The 19578-nt window shown below is 39.8% G+C and overlaps 1 protein-coding gene and 1 long non-coding RNA gene across 6 annotated transcripts in view; one reads left to right on the forward strand and one right to left on the reverse strand.

Annotated features, from left to right (window-relative positions):
- The window catches only part of LOC308485774, a 72253-nt gene that overhangs the window by 40248 nt on the left and 12427 nt on the right, over positions 1–19578 (forward strand). Inside the window, exon 4 of one of the 4 annotated variants that reach the window (XR_013990759.1) lies at positions 17775–19374. The exons of the other annotated variants lie outside the window; for them this stretch is intronic. This is a non-coding gene — a long non-coding RNA (uncharacterized lncRNA). Of the gene's footprint in view, positions 1–17774; positions 19375–19578 lie in introns of those variants that run through there. 4 annotated transcript variants of the gene reach the window in all.
- TENM3 (teneurin transmembrane protein 3) overlaps positions 1–19578 on the reverse strand; it is a 974114-nt gene that overhangs the window by 1704 nt on the left and 952832 nt on the right. For both annotated transcript variants that reach the window (XM_081021657.1, XM_081021658.1), the window contains 5 exons: positions 14868–15043; positions 13951–14186; positions 8947–9243; positions 5405–7016; positions 2585–2715 (listed from right to left, as the gene is read on the reverse strand). In XM_081021657.1, coding sequence (XP_080877783.1) covers positions 2585–2715; positions 5405–7016; positions 8947–9243; positions 13951–14186; positions 14868–15043 — 2452 coding nt within the window. The remainder of the gene's footprint in view (positions 1–2584; positions 2716–5404; positions 7017–8946; positions 9244–13950; positions 14187–14867; positions 15044–19578) is intronic.

Raw genomic sequence — 19578 nt, forward strand, 5'->3', positions numbered from 1 at the left:
AATAGGATATGCCACAACCGACACTGCCAAAGAGTTAATTGAATCCACATACTGAATTCCACTGTTACAAGCGCTATTTTGTTTGATACTGTTTGATGTTTTTCTCATTTTTGTCTGTCTCTTTTAGAATCCAAAAAAAGAGTCTCTAGCACTGAATCACTCCAAAAAATTTTAAAAGGTGGTACATAAAGGATTATTATGCTTAATACTTGGCATTTGCACAAGTATATCATATGTTAATTAATCCATCATGAAACCAGTTGTACAAAGCTGTAGCATAAACATTTTCCAGATGGGGAAATGGAGGCAGTGAGGCTAACTAGCTTGCAAAAGGCTACAGAGGCAAATAAATGTTAGGCAAGGGTTAAAATGAAAAAAACCTTATTTACATCTAGCTAAGCTCACAGTGCAGCTCTTACCTTACAGACTAAAAACATTGTTTGAAAGGATTACTGCACTTGTTATTGATCTAAACATTTCTAGCAATTTCCCTCCGAATCATTTGTATTGCAGAAAGGTTGAAAGACCCAAGATGATGGTCATGAGTTTCCTTGCACATTACATCACTTACGTAATAATTGCAGTGTTATATTCTCCTATTATCCAACATGGAAACATAAACTAGGTGGTGATAAACCTATTGTAGGCTTCTTGTCATTTACCTTGAACATTTAATGCTTCTCATAAAGCGAAGTTACATACATAATTGGTTGACGTGGCACTTATTAAGTGAGGAGTGGATCACTTAATAATATGTCTCCACTGGCATTCAGTAACCAAGGTCCATTTCCCTTTGCCCTGTGTGGAGGCGTATACATATTTAAAAGTACTTAAAAGGCATTAATTTGTTCATTCACCTAGTCATAACGTAAAGAGAATAATTCCAAAGCTTTCAAAGACCCAATGCCCTGAATGTTGGCCACACAGAATGGTACCAAAAGTTGAACGACTTGAGAGATGAGCAAGCTATGCCAGGGAACATTTCCTTCTGCCATGGGCAGTGTTCCCTCTTAGGCAATTTTCTGGTGGCTGCACAGCAGTGGTGGGTGGGGCAATGAGAGTGACTCTTTTGTACAGCCGAATATAAGCCAGAGGTTTCTACACATGCATCTCTCCAGGCAAGTGAGAGGCGTTATTATGGTTCAAAGTCATTTTCCAGTCAGACAAAACTACAGGAGGAGGGTTTAGTGCAGGATCAGTGATGGGTGTGGGCTGAGGAGGGGGCATGACCTGAGGAGGCCTGGCTTTGGCACCTGGGCCTGAAGTGCCTGACTCCTACACTAGGCAGGTGGAAGTGGTGGATGGCTATTGAGCCAGGAAAGGACGGAGCAGAAGGGGAAGAGCCATGGCTCAGTGGTTGAGCACATGCTCTGCATACAAATGGTTGTAGGTTCAATGCACAGCATCACCAGGCAGGAGTGGGAGAGGCCCCATCTGAGAGTCCCTGCCAGTCTGTGTGGCCAGTACTGAGCTAGCTAGGTCAATGGTCTGATTTGGTATAAATTATCTTACATTCCCGTGACCTGCAATGCAAGAAAATGGAGGAGGGAAGAAGCTAGAGCTATTTCTTCAATGCACTCGCTCCTCCTGTGTTCAGGGCCTGTGCACAGGAAAGAAAGTATATGCTGATACAATTTTATGGGTTGTGTGAATATGGTTTCTGCTGAGAATACAGCTTGGGAAACTGATGCAGGTGGTGGCTTCTTGACCTATATAGCACATGAAACCATCCTGATGCTTTAATTTAAAAACCAGAGAAGTTACAAAGATGCTTTAGAACAATTGTCATGAGTGAGCAACTGTTCTAAAGTTTCTCATTCCCTGCCAGTAACTGGAAACTTGATGGCGCATGGCCTTTTGATCTTTGAACAGTTAAGATTTATAATCGCTATTTTCCTAAATACCAGATAGGGCTTTTCTGTTTTACATTCCATTTATTTTTGTCCATCATTTAAACTGGCTACATATTTCTGGACCGCAGGAGATTTTTTTTTATCAAAAAATTTCATAAGCACCTAGAGTTTTTTTGGCTCTATGAAATGTAATGGGTTTTACCTGAGGTAATTTCACATTCAATATTTTATCTTCACATATAAAATATGGTTAATATTAAAGAGAAGTAAAATTGTACTGGTGCTTGGTATGCATAATTTATATCACCTGTTCTTCTGTTTATTTCACAGTCTATTTTTTATTACAGTGTTCACTTTCTGCCTTGAGGCAGGGTGCTGGTATAAATCCAATCTCCAGAGCTTCCACTGGGAAAGTTACAATTCTAAAAAAGGGTTTCAAAATACTATTATTTATTGATTAGGTCTATCCTTCTTCCTATTTTAGTTTGCATTATGAAAAGCCAATTAGGATATGTCGAAATTCAGACCTAATCTTTAGCAAATGCACCAAGCAAGAGCAGAATTAGCATCTAGTCTATGGATATCTTGTGAATAAAAAATAGTCTTTACAAAGTGCATTTAAATATTTTTTAATGCCACGTAAGCCTTTGAGGATTATAGTGCTCAAACAGCATGGCGTCCTTTATTCAATTTTGACACAGTTTAATATTCACTTTCCTTTTTTTCCTTACCGGTACGTCATCCCACTGCTGACTCTTCACAAGTTCATAGGAGGGCTCTGTTAAATCAAACTTGGGCACAGGGAATCCTGGGATAGCATTATGCAGGTGGAAGCCAAATGTTACCAGCCAGCTGTTGACATCTAACAAAATAATTGTGGAGAGAGAGAGATATCAGATTTTCAATCCCTGATTATTTAATTTAACTTTACAGGCGTTCACATCAGTTGGCCTGGATTCAGGTTTGAGCCACAAATATACTTTGGGGGGGAAACCATAGTATGGTTATATCTTAGCTCATCTAAACATTCTTCTTCTTCTTTGGAAAATGGCGATATAGATGCAGAATCCATTCTTATCCTGAGCCCATGAGAGTCATCTGCACCTTCCCTTTCAAACTGGAAGCTGCCTGTGTGGCTCCTGCTGCATACACTCTGCAAGCAGCAGCTGGGTTTGTTTCCATGGCTTGTGTTGCTGGATTGGGACTGTGGGCCCAACCACACTTTCATTTGTCCCCTGATCTCAAGTGATTTCAAGCCACGGGTTCGAGAGGGTTCCTTCCCCACTTTCCCTGGGAATCCCCACTCCTTACTGCTTAATCAGAGCACACATCAATCTGCAGAAAACCTGACTGATGTTTGCTCCCATTCAGCACTAAACCCTGGGTTTTTCCGAGGAAAGCGGTGGTACAAAAAACCAACAACCTCTCTCAGACCCATGACTTGGAAATGCTTGAAATCACGGGACAAACGGAAGTGAGGGTGGGTGTGCAGACTCAAAAGAAAAGCAACACTGTTGGCTTTTACAGCAGAAGTGTCAATGGGCAAAGTACCAATTTCCTTCCTTGCTCATTCATCTAGCAGGTAATCTGCACTGTCAAAACTCACAGCCACGTGCATGCATGGACTTTTACAGTATCTGCAGGTATTATTGTTAGTTGACATGATAAATGATCTAGGGTCTAGAGCCAGAATAACTTATTTCCTCCTCTCAACTTAATCTTCATAAGCAACACACCCTTTCCAGACAAAATCCCTTTGCTATGAGATGAGGCCAACAACTTTGTAAATATTCAAAGTAGTCAAAATCTCACACCATTATTCTTTAAATATCTTACATGGTTGGTTCCTGATGGGTGCAAGATGGAGAAGGTAGTGTTCCATCTCCCCAGCTATTAAAGCACAGACAATTCTGTCCCATAAGATTCTGACTTGCTTCAGGACTACACATGACTGGGAACTATGCAAATTCAGGAAAACGTTCCCATACCTGTCCTGCCCCTATTACGGCAAAACAAGCTACTAGAAACAAGACTTTACGATTATTTTGACTGCTGGAGATAAAACCCAGAAAATAACTGTTTTAGAAGGCAGGGAATGAATCTAGTCCTACTTTTATTCAGCACATAAAGTCAGGAGTTGAAGGATCTGTTTTTATGGGAAGTGCCAAACTAGTACTCTTGCAGTGTAATTGGAATCTGGCTACACCATTGCTGCAGAGCAGAAGGATAATACAATAATGAGGAAAGAGGCATTCTGCCACCCATTCCTCTTGCACCACATCTTAGCTGTAGATGTACTACTAAGAAGTTAAATTATGCAAACAATACCCACAAGTACTTTTGAAACACTGTTCTTAGGGTGCTGGGACTGCTAGGATAAGTATTTGAGCTGAATGACCGCTGGATCTTCTCATCAAAGTGGGGAAGGGGGAAAAGATATTTGTGGACAACATTTTATACAGTAGTTATCAACATATAATGGGTACAACAAGTAGTTTTAGCTTTGTGAAAGTTGAAAAGTGAAAGTTGGCAGTAAAAAGCACATGGTAAGCAGGCCTAGGTCCTGCATTAATCTAGTTTGTCTGAGAACTCCTAAATTACCAGGAGAGATGACAAAACAGTGGGAAATAAGAAACACTATTTTTCATTTAATATGCAAATGAATACACTGCCACAAACAGCAAGTGGGAGTGATAGCACATTATTTTTCATACTGGTAGACGATGGCTTGGAAAGATTCCCTTCACAAAGATGATCATGTGAGGTGTTATCATGCAAGTAAGAATCCCTACCAGGCACTCTATATAAAGTTGCCATCTGGCATAATATCACCTATAATATTCAATACATTACTAGTTTATAAATGGTTGCTGTGGGAACTGTCTAGTCAGATATAGAAACATCAAAATTGTGTTTTCCTTCCTGCAATTCCTTTGTTCTGAATCTCTTAAGAGGGCTGTAATATTCTGCAAGGACAAAGGAGTGTTGACCATTCCTAGCCAAATGCCAGTTAATGATCTCAGGAGATAAGGCCATTGCTTCAGTAATAACGATGGACTTTGACAGATGTATTTTGGAATATATTTTACACAACTCTATTTGCTTTTGTTCTCACTAAGATTGAATGAACTAGAATATGCATGGCAAAAACTATTTCGCCTTAGTGGCCTATATCCCTCATCATATTCAGCACACAACTGCTGTCAGCTAGATAGCGTACAAGTAACTCACAATTTACACACATTTAACTTGTGCATGTTCAGCTTTACGGACTTGGCAATTAAAAAAAAAATTAAGGGGGAGGAAAGGGTGTGAGTATCCAGTGAAAAAACACTCTGGCAATCCCACCTACTACTGAATGCCAAGAGTTTTGACTCTACACGATTTTGACTTCACGTGCTATCCCTGGAACATAACTCCTGTGCAAATTGACTGTCACTGGTAATTAATTCCAAGGTGTTGCGTACAATGCAATTTGCTAACCTGGTAGATTATGAGCAAACAGAAATTCCTGTCAAGTGTAAATCACTAAAAAAAATACCTTTATTTACCTGTGATATAATCTTTAACATCATGTATTCTGCTGGCTGGGTTGTTATTTCGGAACATGTATAGATTAAAAGGAGCTGGATCCGTCCCTATTTTTTTCCAGATTTCAATGTCGGGTGTAGTCCAACGGCCTGCCAGTATGTCATAATCTCTTTGCCCAAAGTGAATCAGTTTGGTCAAAGGGTCATAAAGGCCTCCATGGAATCCAATCACCAACTGGAAGTCAAGATTGGAGTCAAAATAGATCTCGCCGTAAGCTGTGTACTGGATCTGCTTCAACATCAGACCATTGCTGCTAAAAACAGCGAGTGGCGTGCCTGTGTTGTCTGAAGCGATGTAGAACTCATCTCCACTGCTGATCTCCATGGCAAAGAGGTGTCCTTGCAAGTCATAGTAGAGAGAGGTGATTTCAGAACTTGAATGGTTGTATACATGAGTTATCCTTGTAGGATATGTGAGGTCAGCATAAAAAAACTGGAGGTGTTGTCCCAGACTGGTTTTACTGGAAACTCGTCTCCCAAGCCCATCGTAACGGTATATCACTGTCCACCCACTGCCTTTGCTATAAACTCTGGTCAGCAGGCCCTTTGAGCTGTATTCAAATATCTCTGTACCCCTCTGCCGCAGGAATCCATCTTCATCTAAACGGTACTGTACATCACCTAGCCGAGTGATTCTGTCTCTCAAGTCATACCGAAGTGGTGTTAAACGAGCACTATTACTTGGATTGAGCAGATGGAGATTGCCGTTCAGGTCATAGTTGTATCGCCACATTATTTTTTCATTCAGGTAAACTGTCTGTAGTTGCCCATCGACATCATATTCATACGCATACTTGGTTGTGTTAGCAAATGGCCCTATTTTAATTTCTCTTTTAGTTACCCGTCCCATGTTATCATACTGAATTGTAATCCAGTACATAAGGGATCTGAATATTTCATACTGAATTTCTTTTATGCGGCCGTGGGCATCAAAGTGTTTTGTGTAAGTCATTACAGCTGTGGAAATTATCTGGTTAATGTCATAATATATAACCCCAAATTTTCCAAACTGCTCAACTTTTCCAGAGATGTCATCAAACTGGTAAAGATCAATAGGCAATGGAGTTTCATTGATTACACCTTGCATGCTAGTCACTCTGAAGCTATTGTCATAGCTGTAGTCAAATCGGGCATTTACCATTCCATCTTCACTAAAGCGGAAAATCTGCCTGTCAATCAATGGGCCAATTTGCCTGTACCTAATGGTGCAGATAAACCCATCGCTCTGGAGGTTTACTGTTTTCAGAACTCCTGCTGTCTCATCATAAGTAAAACTGACTCTTGTGCTATCATAGAGGATTTCAGAGAGCCTGGTCTGCCTTCTGTATTTGAAAAGGACTCTTCGACTTGTACCCAAGAAAGCAGTTTGTAGCAGCTGCCCTTCCTCATTGTAGTCCATGATGACAGAAGCATTGCTTTCAGGGGGGTTGTAGATGTTTCGATAATAGCCAATGGAACGGATAGTCTGCATGGTATGGCGAGCAACACTAGGCATGGTTATTGCAGAAAGCCGATCCAGTAAGTCATATTCAAAAATGTACTGCCGTTGACTATGCAGCAAGAGGACCATAGACTGAAAAGGAAAGGAAAAGGAAGTTTAATCCAGTGCCAAAACCACTGTATGATAACAGCACTTTGTTTGAGTAAATCATCATCTTCTAAATTGAGTTATCCTTGACCTTACATATTGGTAATTATTCTCTGCCTAATTCATTTGGATACTTAATTGTAAGGGGTTTGGTAATTAGTAGCTCCAGACTCTTAATGTGCTACTTGTTGTGACTGAGCCATTCTTTTATCAAGCACTCACAGCCAAACAGCAGATTGTCAATGGATTTGGATAAGTCATGTTTAATACTGGCAAAAGTGAAACTGTCTTAAAGCCAATAACTCAGGAAGGGAACAACATATGGAAGAGACAATTTCACTCCTGTAATTAGAGATAATTTAGCGAGAAGTTTACTAGCCTGAAGATCCCTGAACCTCCTCTTCCACATCTATTTGTCAGATGGGCAAAGCAATTTATTCATTATTTACATCAAACTTTGTAGAGTCAATCAGCCACCAAATGACTTTTTTTTGGGTAAAGCTTCAGTGGTGTTGCTTGTTTACATTATTCACATGAAGATGTATGAAACAGTCATAATATATCCCTGGCTTTTCTTATCTAAGGCAAAGCCTGCTCTGGCCCCCTGAAAGTGATGTCACCTTAAAAGATAATAGAAGGCAACACAATTGGATGCTTTCATTACGTCTTGATTGATTCCATAAGACTGAACATATGAAGCCCTCAATTTTAAGACATAACATATTTAGAAGCACTTACATTATGCTCTGCTCAGTACTGTGCTATGCTAGCAAAGCGTGGGATTGAGTTTCCAGTGCACATATAAAGGAGTACCTTATCCCTTCTTTTGGCACAAGAAATTGCACTCTCTGCCAGGCGGCAGAAGTTACTGTAACTGCTGCACCAATGCTGGGGAAATGCCCTTATACAGCAGACACAGCCGCAGCACATGTGTGAGAGTTCGGATTTAAAGAAAATGTGGTACAGTTTATCTTGCATGTAAAACTTACAGTTCATCTGTAAAACTTACAGTGTGGATGCAATCAGGCTGCCAGTGACATTTGGCGGAGCTAAGGCAGGTAGTGACTAGAGGTAAAAGTCTTTTCCGCAATGGTGACCTGGCTTTGGAGCTCTCAGTAGAGCTTTGCTTGGCACAAAGTCTACTGTCCTTTTGGTACCAGGTGAAAACCTTTATGCTCTCCACACCTTTTCGATTTCCTTTTGCAAATTGGATTCTATCTTGTTACTCTGCTGCTGTGTCTTTTTTTCCTTACTGTTGCAAATTTTAAATTGGGTTGTAACCAATAGCTGTTCTTTTGCTGATAGAAAGCTCTTTCATTCAGCATAGCTTCCTGTCAGCAGAACAGGAACTAGGGTGGTCTCTAGTGATTCTCCTTCCCCTTGGAAGCCCCATGCAGCACCTGCCATGCTGTTCCTTCAAACCATCCAGAGTTGATTTTGGAGGGGGCTGCAGAAGGGTAGGAGAATAGCTGAAAACACCAAATGCATACAAGCAATAGTTTTTATCTGTGGCGGAAGCTGCTTTTCAAAATTAAAAATGGAATAGGAAATACCTAAATAATAAGTAGATAAAATTTGGCATGATTCTGAGAAAAACAACTGTAATTAAACTTTTTTCAGGTCACTGGGATGCAATCACTCAAGTAATCTTTAATTCTGATCTATTTCGACGGCATCATTAACTTTCACTGGATTGCACCAATTGGCAGCAAACCAACAAATGTAAGAAGTGCACCTTATTTTAGGAACTGTATAGATCCATATGCTTATTCTTCAGGTATGGATATTTGTAGCTCCACAGTCTAAAACTAAAAACCTTGTACATCAGTGTATGGCTTGTGACCATTTTCTGCAGCAATAACTCACTAATTTAACTGCAAGACACACACATTCCTACGATAGGATAGCACTTTACCTTTTCAAGATATGTGTAACTCCATGTTTTGCCATCAGCAAATACTCTAGATACAATTCTTCCCTGTCCATCATAATCTACTTTTTCACTAGTAGTTCCTCGCTGGATACTGCCAATTTGACCTGTAGATGAATAGGTAACATTGACAGCCATAAGCTTGCTGCTTGGGAGCCAGAGAGTTGGGTGTCCTGATGTGTCATAGGCAATCCTCAACAGAAATTTACGATGGTCATCGTAGATCTTCTCTGTCTTTGAGGTCCGATCAAAGTCAACAGACAGGAGGTTCCTACCATTAACCTTTTATGAAACAAACAAGATGACAAAATAAATCATGTTGTTTCACCACAGGCTGTTTTACTTCCTCATAGCAACAGCTATTTGAACATCATTATTTAAACACCCTTTGCAATGACTGATTTCCTTTGTCAGTAAATTAATTTAGAAACTTCTTGGTATAAGTACCCGACATTAGATTAACTGCCATTTAAAAAGGTTTCATTAAATAAAGATGTATTGGCATTTATTCAAACCTTTTCAGTTAATTCCCATGGAATTTAGTTAAATGTTAATATAATAAACAATACATACATTGATATACTTTATAATAGTTAGATTTATGAGGGATATTAGGAGAGATACAGCAAAATTATCAGTGCAGAATTAATACAGAAAAAGAAAACAAAGGCCAACTCATATACTGATGAACTATAATTATATTTCAATTTAATTGTTAGGGCTACACAATATTATTTTACATGGCCCCAAAATTATTTTATATTAAAGCGTCTCTAGTGTTAATAATTATTACATAAATCATGATTTATGTACACAGGATTGTACATATTACACGATTGCCCCCCATATATAAGTTCTGAAAGAATTATTTCTGGTGGGCTGACGGAACTGCATTGCTTGCAATCAGAAAGACTCAAACCATATGAACCTGCCATTAGAACAAGGCTAGTTAGTGGCATTCTTAAACAACAGTCTCCATCAAAAAAACCCATACAACCTGTTTATTAATGATTAGTAAATTCTGTTATATCAATAATGTTTACTTAATAATATGTTTAGGATAAAGGAGCCCAGAAATTGACAGCATTATATCCACTGAACTTCTGTTAGTGGGCCACTGACCCTCTCTCAAAAGCTTCACATATTAAAGAGAAATGACAGTGAAAACTTATGCTTTAACTATAAACAAAAAATGTGCTACAAGGCTACCACTACAAGGTGTGGCAATAGCTACTAAGGGGATTAGGTTGTGGGCTGAACTAAACATGTTACTACCAAGTGTAAATGTGTGTGTTAGTAAGATTACAGGGCTGGGGGAGGTGAGGCTGAAGCCCTCGTTCTCCAGCTGCAATTTTCATGAAATTCACTTCCCCCTGCCTGACAATCAGCACTGGGCAAAAAGCTCCCATTGATGTCAATGGAATCTTCCCTGCCCTCATGCTAATTGCCAGCAGATATTCTAGAACAGATCAGATTTATTTATTTGTATATCTAGTCATCAGACCATCACAAAATATTATAAAAGCAACTATCAATAAATATTAACTCAGACTCAGAAAAAGCCATCTATAACATTAACATTAAATGCTGAATTTCACTGACGGATAACAAATGCCCCTTTAATAATATTGCCACTCTTTCAAGAAATGTTACATCAAAATGACATGACATGACTTTATTCAAAATTATTTAAAAGATAAATAAAAGTATAAAACATAATTTAGCTTCTGAATGTCCCTGAAGAACTCTCTCTCAAGAACTGCACATTTGCATCAAAATGTGCAGTCTTCACAGTTACTATTATTATTTATTCAATTTATATCCACACTTCCTCCCAAAGGAGCCCTGGGTGGCAGGTTGTATATTTATGTTGTCAACCCGGTAGATAAATTAAAGACGGATGGTCAAACCTCTCTGCATCTCTCCCTAAAATTTGTCCCAGTTTTTGTCTACTCAACGTATTATAAAAGGGACAATCTGTAATAATATGTACAAGGTCTTCAACCTTTAGACCACAAGGGCAGGTCCATTCAGAATGCAGTATGGAGCATTTCTGAATCTCCCTTCTAAGACAGCCAAGGGCAACAGATTTAACTACATGTTTGCGAAGTATGTCTCAGTTTTTGCAAATCCTTAAAATAATATGGTAGCAGGAAAACAAGAAGCTACCTTATACTGAATCAGACAATTGGTCCATCTAGCTCAGTATTATCTATGCAGACTGGCACCTTTCTCAGCCCTACCTGGGACCTTCTGCACACAATCACTAAAGTATCATCCCTCGCCATGGGATTTCACAAATATTGTGGCTGGGAATGGAAGGCTTAAACTGCCCCTCCTTATGCACTGCAATCTTGACAATACGCCCTAACCCACAACACCTGGTATTTTTTTTAATTAAAAAAAACCTTCTTAATCACATAATCATCATCACCACTGGCAATTAGGCCTACGGTCATGGAGGAGAAATCTGTCAGAAGCTACCAGTCATGATGGCTATATGGTACTGCCAGGTTTAGGAGGTATATACTTCTGAATGCCTGCTGTGGAAGAATAGCAGCAGGAGAGGCTCTTGTGCTCATGTCCTGCTTATGGGCTTTCCATAGGTATCTGGTTGGCCCTGTGGAAGTCAAGATGCTGGGCTGGAGAAGCCCTTTGGTCTGATCCAACAAGGCTCTTACGTTTCAGTAAAGAAAGTTATATGAAGGTCAATTGGGAACCATGCAGAGAAGAGGCATTCATATAACTTCCTTTCATGAAAGGGTAGAAGATGGCTCTTGCATGCTTTTTGTTTTACTCTTTCATACTTTTTATTTTTTTTATCCTTGCTTAGATATTTTACCTCCTGTTTGAGCTTTGCTTGGTCTCCCCCCCCCCAAAAAAAAACCCTGTGAAAATGAAGCCCTTTATAGAGCACTGAGAAAACAGGAGTATAATTCTCTTTTGAGAAATGGATTAGTGATGTTTCTGTTTCATCAATTTGGGGATTTATCAGAAGACTTTACTATCTTTAAGCCAGGAGATTTACATTGTTAGATAGCCAGAAGCCTTTGGCAGAAATAATCCATAAATAAAGTATTATCCCATTTCTGAATTGGTTATATTGAGCAACAGAAAACTATCAAAGGGCTCAAAGTTTTCCAGCTATTCAAGGTGCTTTAAAACAGGGAAGACACTTTTGACAAGGATGGTAGGTTTCCATGCTCTTGGTCGTTGAGTGCCAACAGGTAATTTCAATCCTACGCTTAACTCTCCTTACTGGCCCTTCTCTTCCATAATCCTTTGGTTAAAGTACTTGAAAGAAGAGCAGAGAATAATGAAACAGAGCCCTGCAATTAGTCTTGTTTAGAGCAGTGGTCTGTTGTTTTTAAAACCATCCTGCTTCCTTAAAAAAAGGGTTTTACACATTTTCATAGTTCTTGGGTAGCCTAGAAATGTATGTTTCTGTAGTCATATATGATGGTTGTACTTGATGAAGCAGTACTACATGCAACACTGCTTCAGAAGTTAAGTGCTATAGGCTACTTTCTAGCCTTTTCTTCTAAAACTAGGCATCACAGCACTATTTTTTTAAAGAAAGCCAAGTCAAATGTAAAATATCTGTGCAATTCTGCAGTGTTGAAACAATTAAAGATATTGCTATGTGGAGAAGAGAATACGATAGTGTTTCCAGTATAATAGTGATTAATCATCAGCAAAGCTAACTGAAGACACAAAGTCCCATGGACAAGTTTTTGAAATATATTAACACAAACAATCAAAAGGCCTTGTGGCATCTTCAAGACTAACAAACGCATTCTGATATAAGCTTTCATTGACTTTCGTGTCAGATGCTAGACTTGAGTCCACAAAAGCTTATGCCATAATAAATGCATTAGTTTTTAAGATGCCACAAGACTCCTGTTTTTACTGCACTCAAAGAAATGCATACGGCAGAGAGTTAACTCTTTATTGTCAAAGAAAACACAGTCGCTTCGACAGCTCTGGATACCTAAGTACACCCATCTATCATCTAGACAGGTATTCCCAGGTATGCACTGAAACATACCTTCATGGAGTAGTTTCAGCAACTGTGTGTTAGGATTTCACCCCTCCCTATGCTGCAGATATAGGATTGTTGGATCACATGTCTGTATGTAATGCATTTCAGCTGCTGATTGTTAGAGCTATATAAGCGGGAAGGGAGATACGCTGTTTGCTCCCTTCCTCCCACTGTTCTCCCACAGTGATGTTTTGTTTCAGCGTTCTCTCCGAGGAAGAGAGAGAAAGAGGAGCCATGTTTACTTTGTACTGTTATGTTTGATTTCATTGCAATAAATAAGGATTAGATGTTACACCTCAAGGCTAACACTTCTATTTTGGACTCTGCTAGTCGTGTGCTCATGACCCAGGAGGATTTGGGGCACAACAGCGTGACGGGAGACTGGAGTGAAGAATTCCGGGTGACGCTGCATTGGAGAAAGGCACAAGGCCTCGGCGTTATCTCCCAACACTGGGGATCACTCCCCTGACAGGCTGTGCGCACATAGCCAGAAAAAACGCCTGTGTGGAAGCTGCTTCTATTCTTCCTGCCTTACTTCTCTCTTGGTTCTGGGAGATAGTGGTGCAGGGAAAGTTAGAGAAGCACCTGGCCCTTCACTTGCCTGGCCTGCCTCTTCTGCATCTTCCTCCAGCTCTGAAGCTTCCCCTCCCTCTGATTTTTGCCTCCTGGCCCCACAGACCACTGCCCCCCTCTCCTGAGTCAGATTCAAGCCCCCCCGGGGACACACTTGTCAGCATCCTACCAGTCCCTGACAGAGGGTATTCCACCTCAAAATGTTCTCACCTCAAAAATTTGTCCCCAAATTATACCCACCAATGGCCCTTTCCTTTTATCTGAACTGTTATCTGAAAACAAAGGAGAGCATGCACATTTCAAGCACTGCAAGTTTATAGCATATCCTCCGCAGTACCATCTTAAATTAAAAATGCACTAGAGGTATTACTCACTCTGAGCTTTCGGCCAAACACATTGACTTTGCCTTGGGCTTGTTCTTTTCGGAACCTCCACTCCACCAAATTCTGTCCATTTTCTCCAGGGAGAGTCATATTTCTTTTTGCTACAGTTGGATTGGCTGTGCCAGCTAAAACGTGTGGTTCTGTCTGGTAGTGTGTATCCAGGCCACTGGCATAGATAATTCTGAGAGACCCATCATAGCCAATCTGGTAGCTGTTTCTTAACTGATCTGAAATGGAACAAAAGTATAGCATATTTCCAGAGCTGTGACTTCTTATTTAAAGGGAGCCATAATGGAGAACAAACCACAGCTTCTTGTAGATTTTTCCACCCTGTTAAAATTTATTCTAATTCTTCAGTTTGTATACAACCTCTTAACTTCACTATTTGACAGATGTATCTATCTGCTTGATTCACATCACCATGGATATTGCAAAAAGCACAGTTGTGTTCCCCCGCATGTGTTTCTCTCATTCACGTCTGTAGAGGAATTTCTGCATGCATAGGAGCTTCATATAATTTGTTTACAAATTATATAAACAACCACAATTCAATAGCAGAACTTCAGTTTCAACAACAGCTAATGAGCAGTAGCTTCAAATTAACCAGCGTTTAAAAACAATTTCCAACCCAACATAAAAATAGGTAACAGAATAATTTTAATGCTTCATTTGCTGTTAGCTTCAGATACAAATAATAATATTTGGGCCAGTTATATAACAAAGGTTAATCACACATCCCAAATATAGCCAACCCATCTTTCAAACTGTATGCTTAAGAATGAGATGTAATATTTCACCTTGCAGATCTCCAGTGCTAATCCTTAACTATAATATCCTGACCATAACTGGCTTTGTTTCATTTTCCTCCTCTGAGAAAAAGGGGCTTTTGTTAAATCCTGTTACTGTACCTTGTACCATTGTATAGAAAGAATCAATTGATGATAGGTTTGAAGTAATGCTGACATCTTCCTCTCTGCTAGAAGATTCAATGTCGACTGTAATGGCCTTTTCCATCTCCCCATGCAGGTTGGTGACCACTCCAGTTGGAAATGTGACATTGGTTAATCGCCCCTCACTGTCGTAGCTAAAGCAGAAAAAGCAGAAAATGAAATGATAAGAAACAAGAACAAATTGTTTTTCTTCACATATTAAAACTAACAGAAAATATCAGGTGGTAATATTGCTAAGGAATCCTTGGTTTTTGTGCCTGAGTTATGCACAATGAAGACTTCAAACAGGCTTTGAAGTTACTGAAAGCCTGTTTAACATACAGGAGCCTCAGTGGAAGAGAAAACAGATGGATCTCCAGTTCTGCATATTATTCTTTGAAGTGTGACCAAATCCTGCTGCACATCTAATTTGCTGTTTCAAAGGGAACATGTTTGGTGGGGATAAATTGCTTCACATTCCGAACTCGCTTCCCATAATCAGGCTAGATTTAGTTCACTCTTATGCGAATGTTATCTCAGGGGCTCTTGAGATTTTTTAGCACGGGCCTTATCGTCCTGTGAAGAGAGCAGACCTCCTCCACTTATGCTCTTCACTGCATCACATTCTCTGTATTACAAGGATAAGCTGTATTGGGAAACAATTATTCTCTGCTGCTACCCTGACATGCTTGGAGCAGAAAATCAAATGGAGCAAGCTGAAAACTACCCTTCTCCCTGATATTTTCCCCTTCCACTCCCCTTTTTTGCCCCCCACCCTCTGTAATAGACACTCAGCATTCTATGGTCACTGAACATGCTCAGTAATTATTTCACTGTTCTTAGCTTCCTCACTGGCACACCCCTTTTTCTTTTACTTTCACCAACTCCCAAAGCTTTATCATACCTTCCTCTTGGACATGAGCAGTACTATTTTGGCTGCCTGTACTTGTGAAATAGAAGGAGCAAGCGGTTACCTTGCAACAATATTTATTTATTTAAAAGATTCCTTAGTTGCTCTGCATTGCAAATGTATTTCCAGAACAGGGTGAAATTAAAACATTTCCAGGTGCATTATACAATTACAATCAGCCAGCTAAAATAGCCGTCAGTAATGGCACTGAACTCCACCAAAAGCCTGGACGAATAACCCCTTCTTCAGCTAGCATTAATGACTTTAAAGAGTTGGCACCAGCCACATCTCAGTGAGGAGGGAGTTCTAAAGCTGGGGTGCCACAATGCTTTGGGGTGGAGTGTTTCTGTTCAGGATTCCAGCAGCAGTCAGCTTTTCCTATCCAAATAGTAGGCTCAGTCTTCCTTGGGCTGTGGTGGGTGGAATGCCCAATCCAATCTACATGAAATTTTTGGATTTTTCCATTGGTTTCTAGGTGCAGCTCTCACTTCTGTTCCTGGTGAGCATGTAAACTTCTCAGTGTAAGCTACCAAAGAGCATATACAGACAATGCGATAGTTCACTTTTTATATCTTATCTAGATGCTCCATTCTATTCTTCCTTCACAACAGCCAGTCAGCATTCTGTAGGCTCTTAGCCATCACTGGGATGTGTGGGGAGAGGGTGTTCACCTAGCCCCCATATATTTTTCTGGTATTTTTGTAAACCTCAGGTTTTCCCTGAATACTCTTGAATGTGTGTTTTGGCGGTGTAACTACAAGCACTTGAATACCTGAGATCAGTATAAATATAGATAGAAATATAGAATGTTGTGGTGCCAGTCACATTTCTTCTGTTTGCAACTGCATAGATCTGTTCAATATATAGCTATACATAATCGTGTCAAACAATATTTCTAACTGGCCTTGGCTTAGATGATGGAGACCAAATTCACTTCAGAACCAGGGCTTCTGTCCCTTTAAGGGCCCTGAAGGTGGGCAACTTTCAGTGGTTGTGGGATTCAAATCATTGTAAATTTCTGTGTTGGGAAAAAGCAGCAGCTGTGTAATGTCTGCTTGCAGAGCTTTATCAAATAATGAACCCCTGGTCTTAAACACAGAATATTAACAACATTGTTAACACAATAATGGGGCTCTTATATATGTAATTAGATTTAAATATAAAATAAAGAATTTCAAAAAGGTGGGCAGACTTGAGACATGGCTGTATTCTCTTCTGTAGCGTAATGGACACTTAAGTACCATGTTCCCTTACTCTAAGCATCTTCTTCCCTACATTTGCAGTTGGTTGCAGGACCTACAGCGGATACACATTTTAAAGTACAGTGGTACCTCAGGTTAAGTACTTAATTCATTCTGGAGATCCGTTCTTAACCTGAAACTGTTCTTAACCTGAAGCACCACTTTAGCTAATGGGGCTTCCTGCTGCCGCCGTGCCGCCGGAGCACAATTTCTGTTCTCATCCTGAAGCAAAGTTCTTAACCTGAAGCACTATTTCTGGGTTAGCGGAGTCTGTAACCTGAAGCGTATGTAACCCGAGGTACCACTGTACTTTAAAGCTCCCATAGTGATCATGTGAGCATCACTTGGAGCGTTCAGTGTGCTCATTCCAGTGCACATCTCACCTGCAAGTCTCGCAGGGTCTATGCTCATCTCCTGTACGATTCAAAATTCAACTTACAAGGTTAGACTGGTAGCTCATCTGCAGATGATTGGGGTTTGCTGCATAAAACCCAGTACAGCTTTTACATTCCCATTTTTTCTCATGGCCACTTCCTATATTTCTAGTTTAGCCTTAAATTCTACAACTAGTCTCAGGTTCTTGCCAGCATTGGGACATTCACTGCACACCCACAGACACATTGCATTCCGTTCTACAGCTCTCACACCAGTTTCCAACCCTTGAGATGATAAATATTATCCTGCCTTGTAACAAACAGTTAACCAAATGAGAGGATCCTCGTATTTCTTTTTCAGAACGAGACGGCTTTTCTTTAGAACCCAATATGGGCAGCAGTAATCCACAGAAACTAGGTAAGATTTTCTCAACAAGTCAAAGAGAGTGAAAAATGGTGATGCCACTTCATTCATATTTAAAACGTCAAATCTCAGAACAGACTCTGTTGTGAAGTTGCTCTTGTAGAAACTAACAATTTCTATTTTTCTTGAGCCAATGGCAGGGTGTCATGTGACAATTCCTTTGTAACGTCCAGGGATACATTTCAGTGTTAAAAGCACCGACTCCCAACTTTTCAAGTTCTTACTAAGTCATTCTGAAGCTAGTACTGACCACTGTCAGTTCTGTTTTGTTGACCTGTTTAATTTCTTGTTCTTTTTCACTGTGATTCAAATATGAATCTTTCCCATGACAAACAATTTCCACAAGCAGCACATCTAAGGCTGATCTAAAAGCTTTACACAGCCATTAATCACATATCCCATTTCATAAGAGGCTTTCAATTTTTAATTGTGTCACACAAGACTTAAAATATATTGCAGTTGTACCTTATTAAACTTGTAGTCATTTTTATGCCTTTACTTAAGCTCTATTTTTTTCCTGTGAGAGCTTAAGTAAAGCAACCATTCACAGATTGATTTCTTGCTCTTCTTAAAACCATTTCTGATTGCTAACTACAAGACTTTTGTACAAGGGCAACCTGTCAGTGGTAATGATGATCACCATCTCAGACATTTGATCTTTTACTCCCTTACTACTGGAATTCTCCCTTCTGAGGTCCATCCTCCTTACTTTTAAAATTACATTGCCACCCAGTTTGTTAGTTTTTCTAATCTATACTCCTGCCTTTCACATTGTACTGTAATAATTTTCAGAACACCCTGAAACCACAGGAGAAATATGTCTCAGATTTAATTTGACAACTATGAAATATGTCTGATTTCACATCAAATGCTTTTTACTCTCTGCCCCTGCTTATTTATGTGAGAAGATAAATAGCTCTTCTGTTAAACAAGAGGCAGGCTTCTATGTCACACACCACCAGAAATATTCCCAGGTACTGCTCCTTAGAGGCAAAACAGCAAGAAGCCCTGGGAGAGCAAAGCTACTTATTTCAACAACATCCCTCCCTCAAAGCGCTGTGATTGGAGAGCCCTGGTAAAACCAGTTGCTCTGATTACAAGCTAAATTTGTCCATCACAAAGGAAATCTCTCCTCACCCTGGCATTTTCCTTGTTTGGAAAGCTTAGAGACACAGTTTTGCTTTTAGCAGACACAATGACTATATTCACACATCCTTTTATTTTAGAAACAATGAATATATCTCACTTCTTCCAAACTAACCTGAAGACAGAGCTACCACAGCAATGGAAATTATAAAGGGGAAGAAATGGCAGCATAAGAGACAGTGAGGCCAAACATCATTTTACCGTGGGATTTTCAAGTTTGTTCTTATGAACACAGCTGCCAAAACACAATTAAGAGTCCAATTTTCCTTGAATGATTCATGCAAGCCACTGCATTCTGCAATGTGATAAAACCTTTGCAAAGAACAGAAAGAATGTTAACCTGCCAGAGTAAAATGATAATGCTTCACAAAAAATAACTGATCTACTTATTCTTTATTGAAAAAATGTCTGCCCCCCCCGCCTCCCATTCATTATGATCCTATGTAGCCTTGAAGAAATTCATTCATCAAATGAACTGATGCCTTCCCTTTCGTTGGGTTATTTCATCTGCCTAAATATGTTTGCATTGGTAGCCAGATGGCAGCATGGGGTAGAGGCACTGATCTGCCCTCTTGGCAATTTAGCCACTGCAGCT

This window comes from Podarcis pityusensis (assembly GCF_964106645.2).
Source record: "Podarcis pityusensis genome assembly, chromosome: 9".
Taxonomy (NCBI): domain Eukaryota; kingdom Metazoa; phylum Chordata; class Lepidosauria; order Squamata; family Lacertidae; genus Podarcis; species Podarcis pityusensis.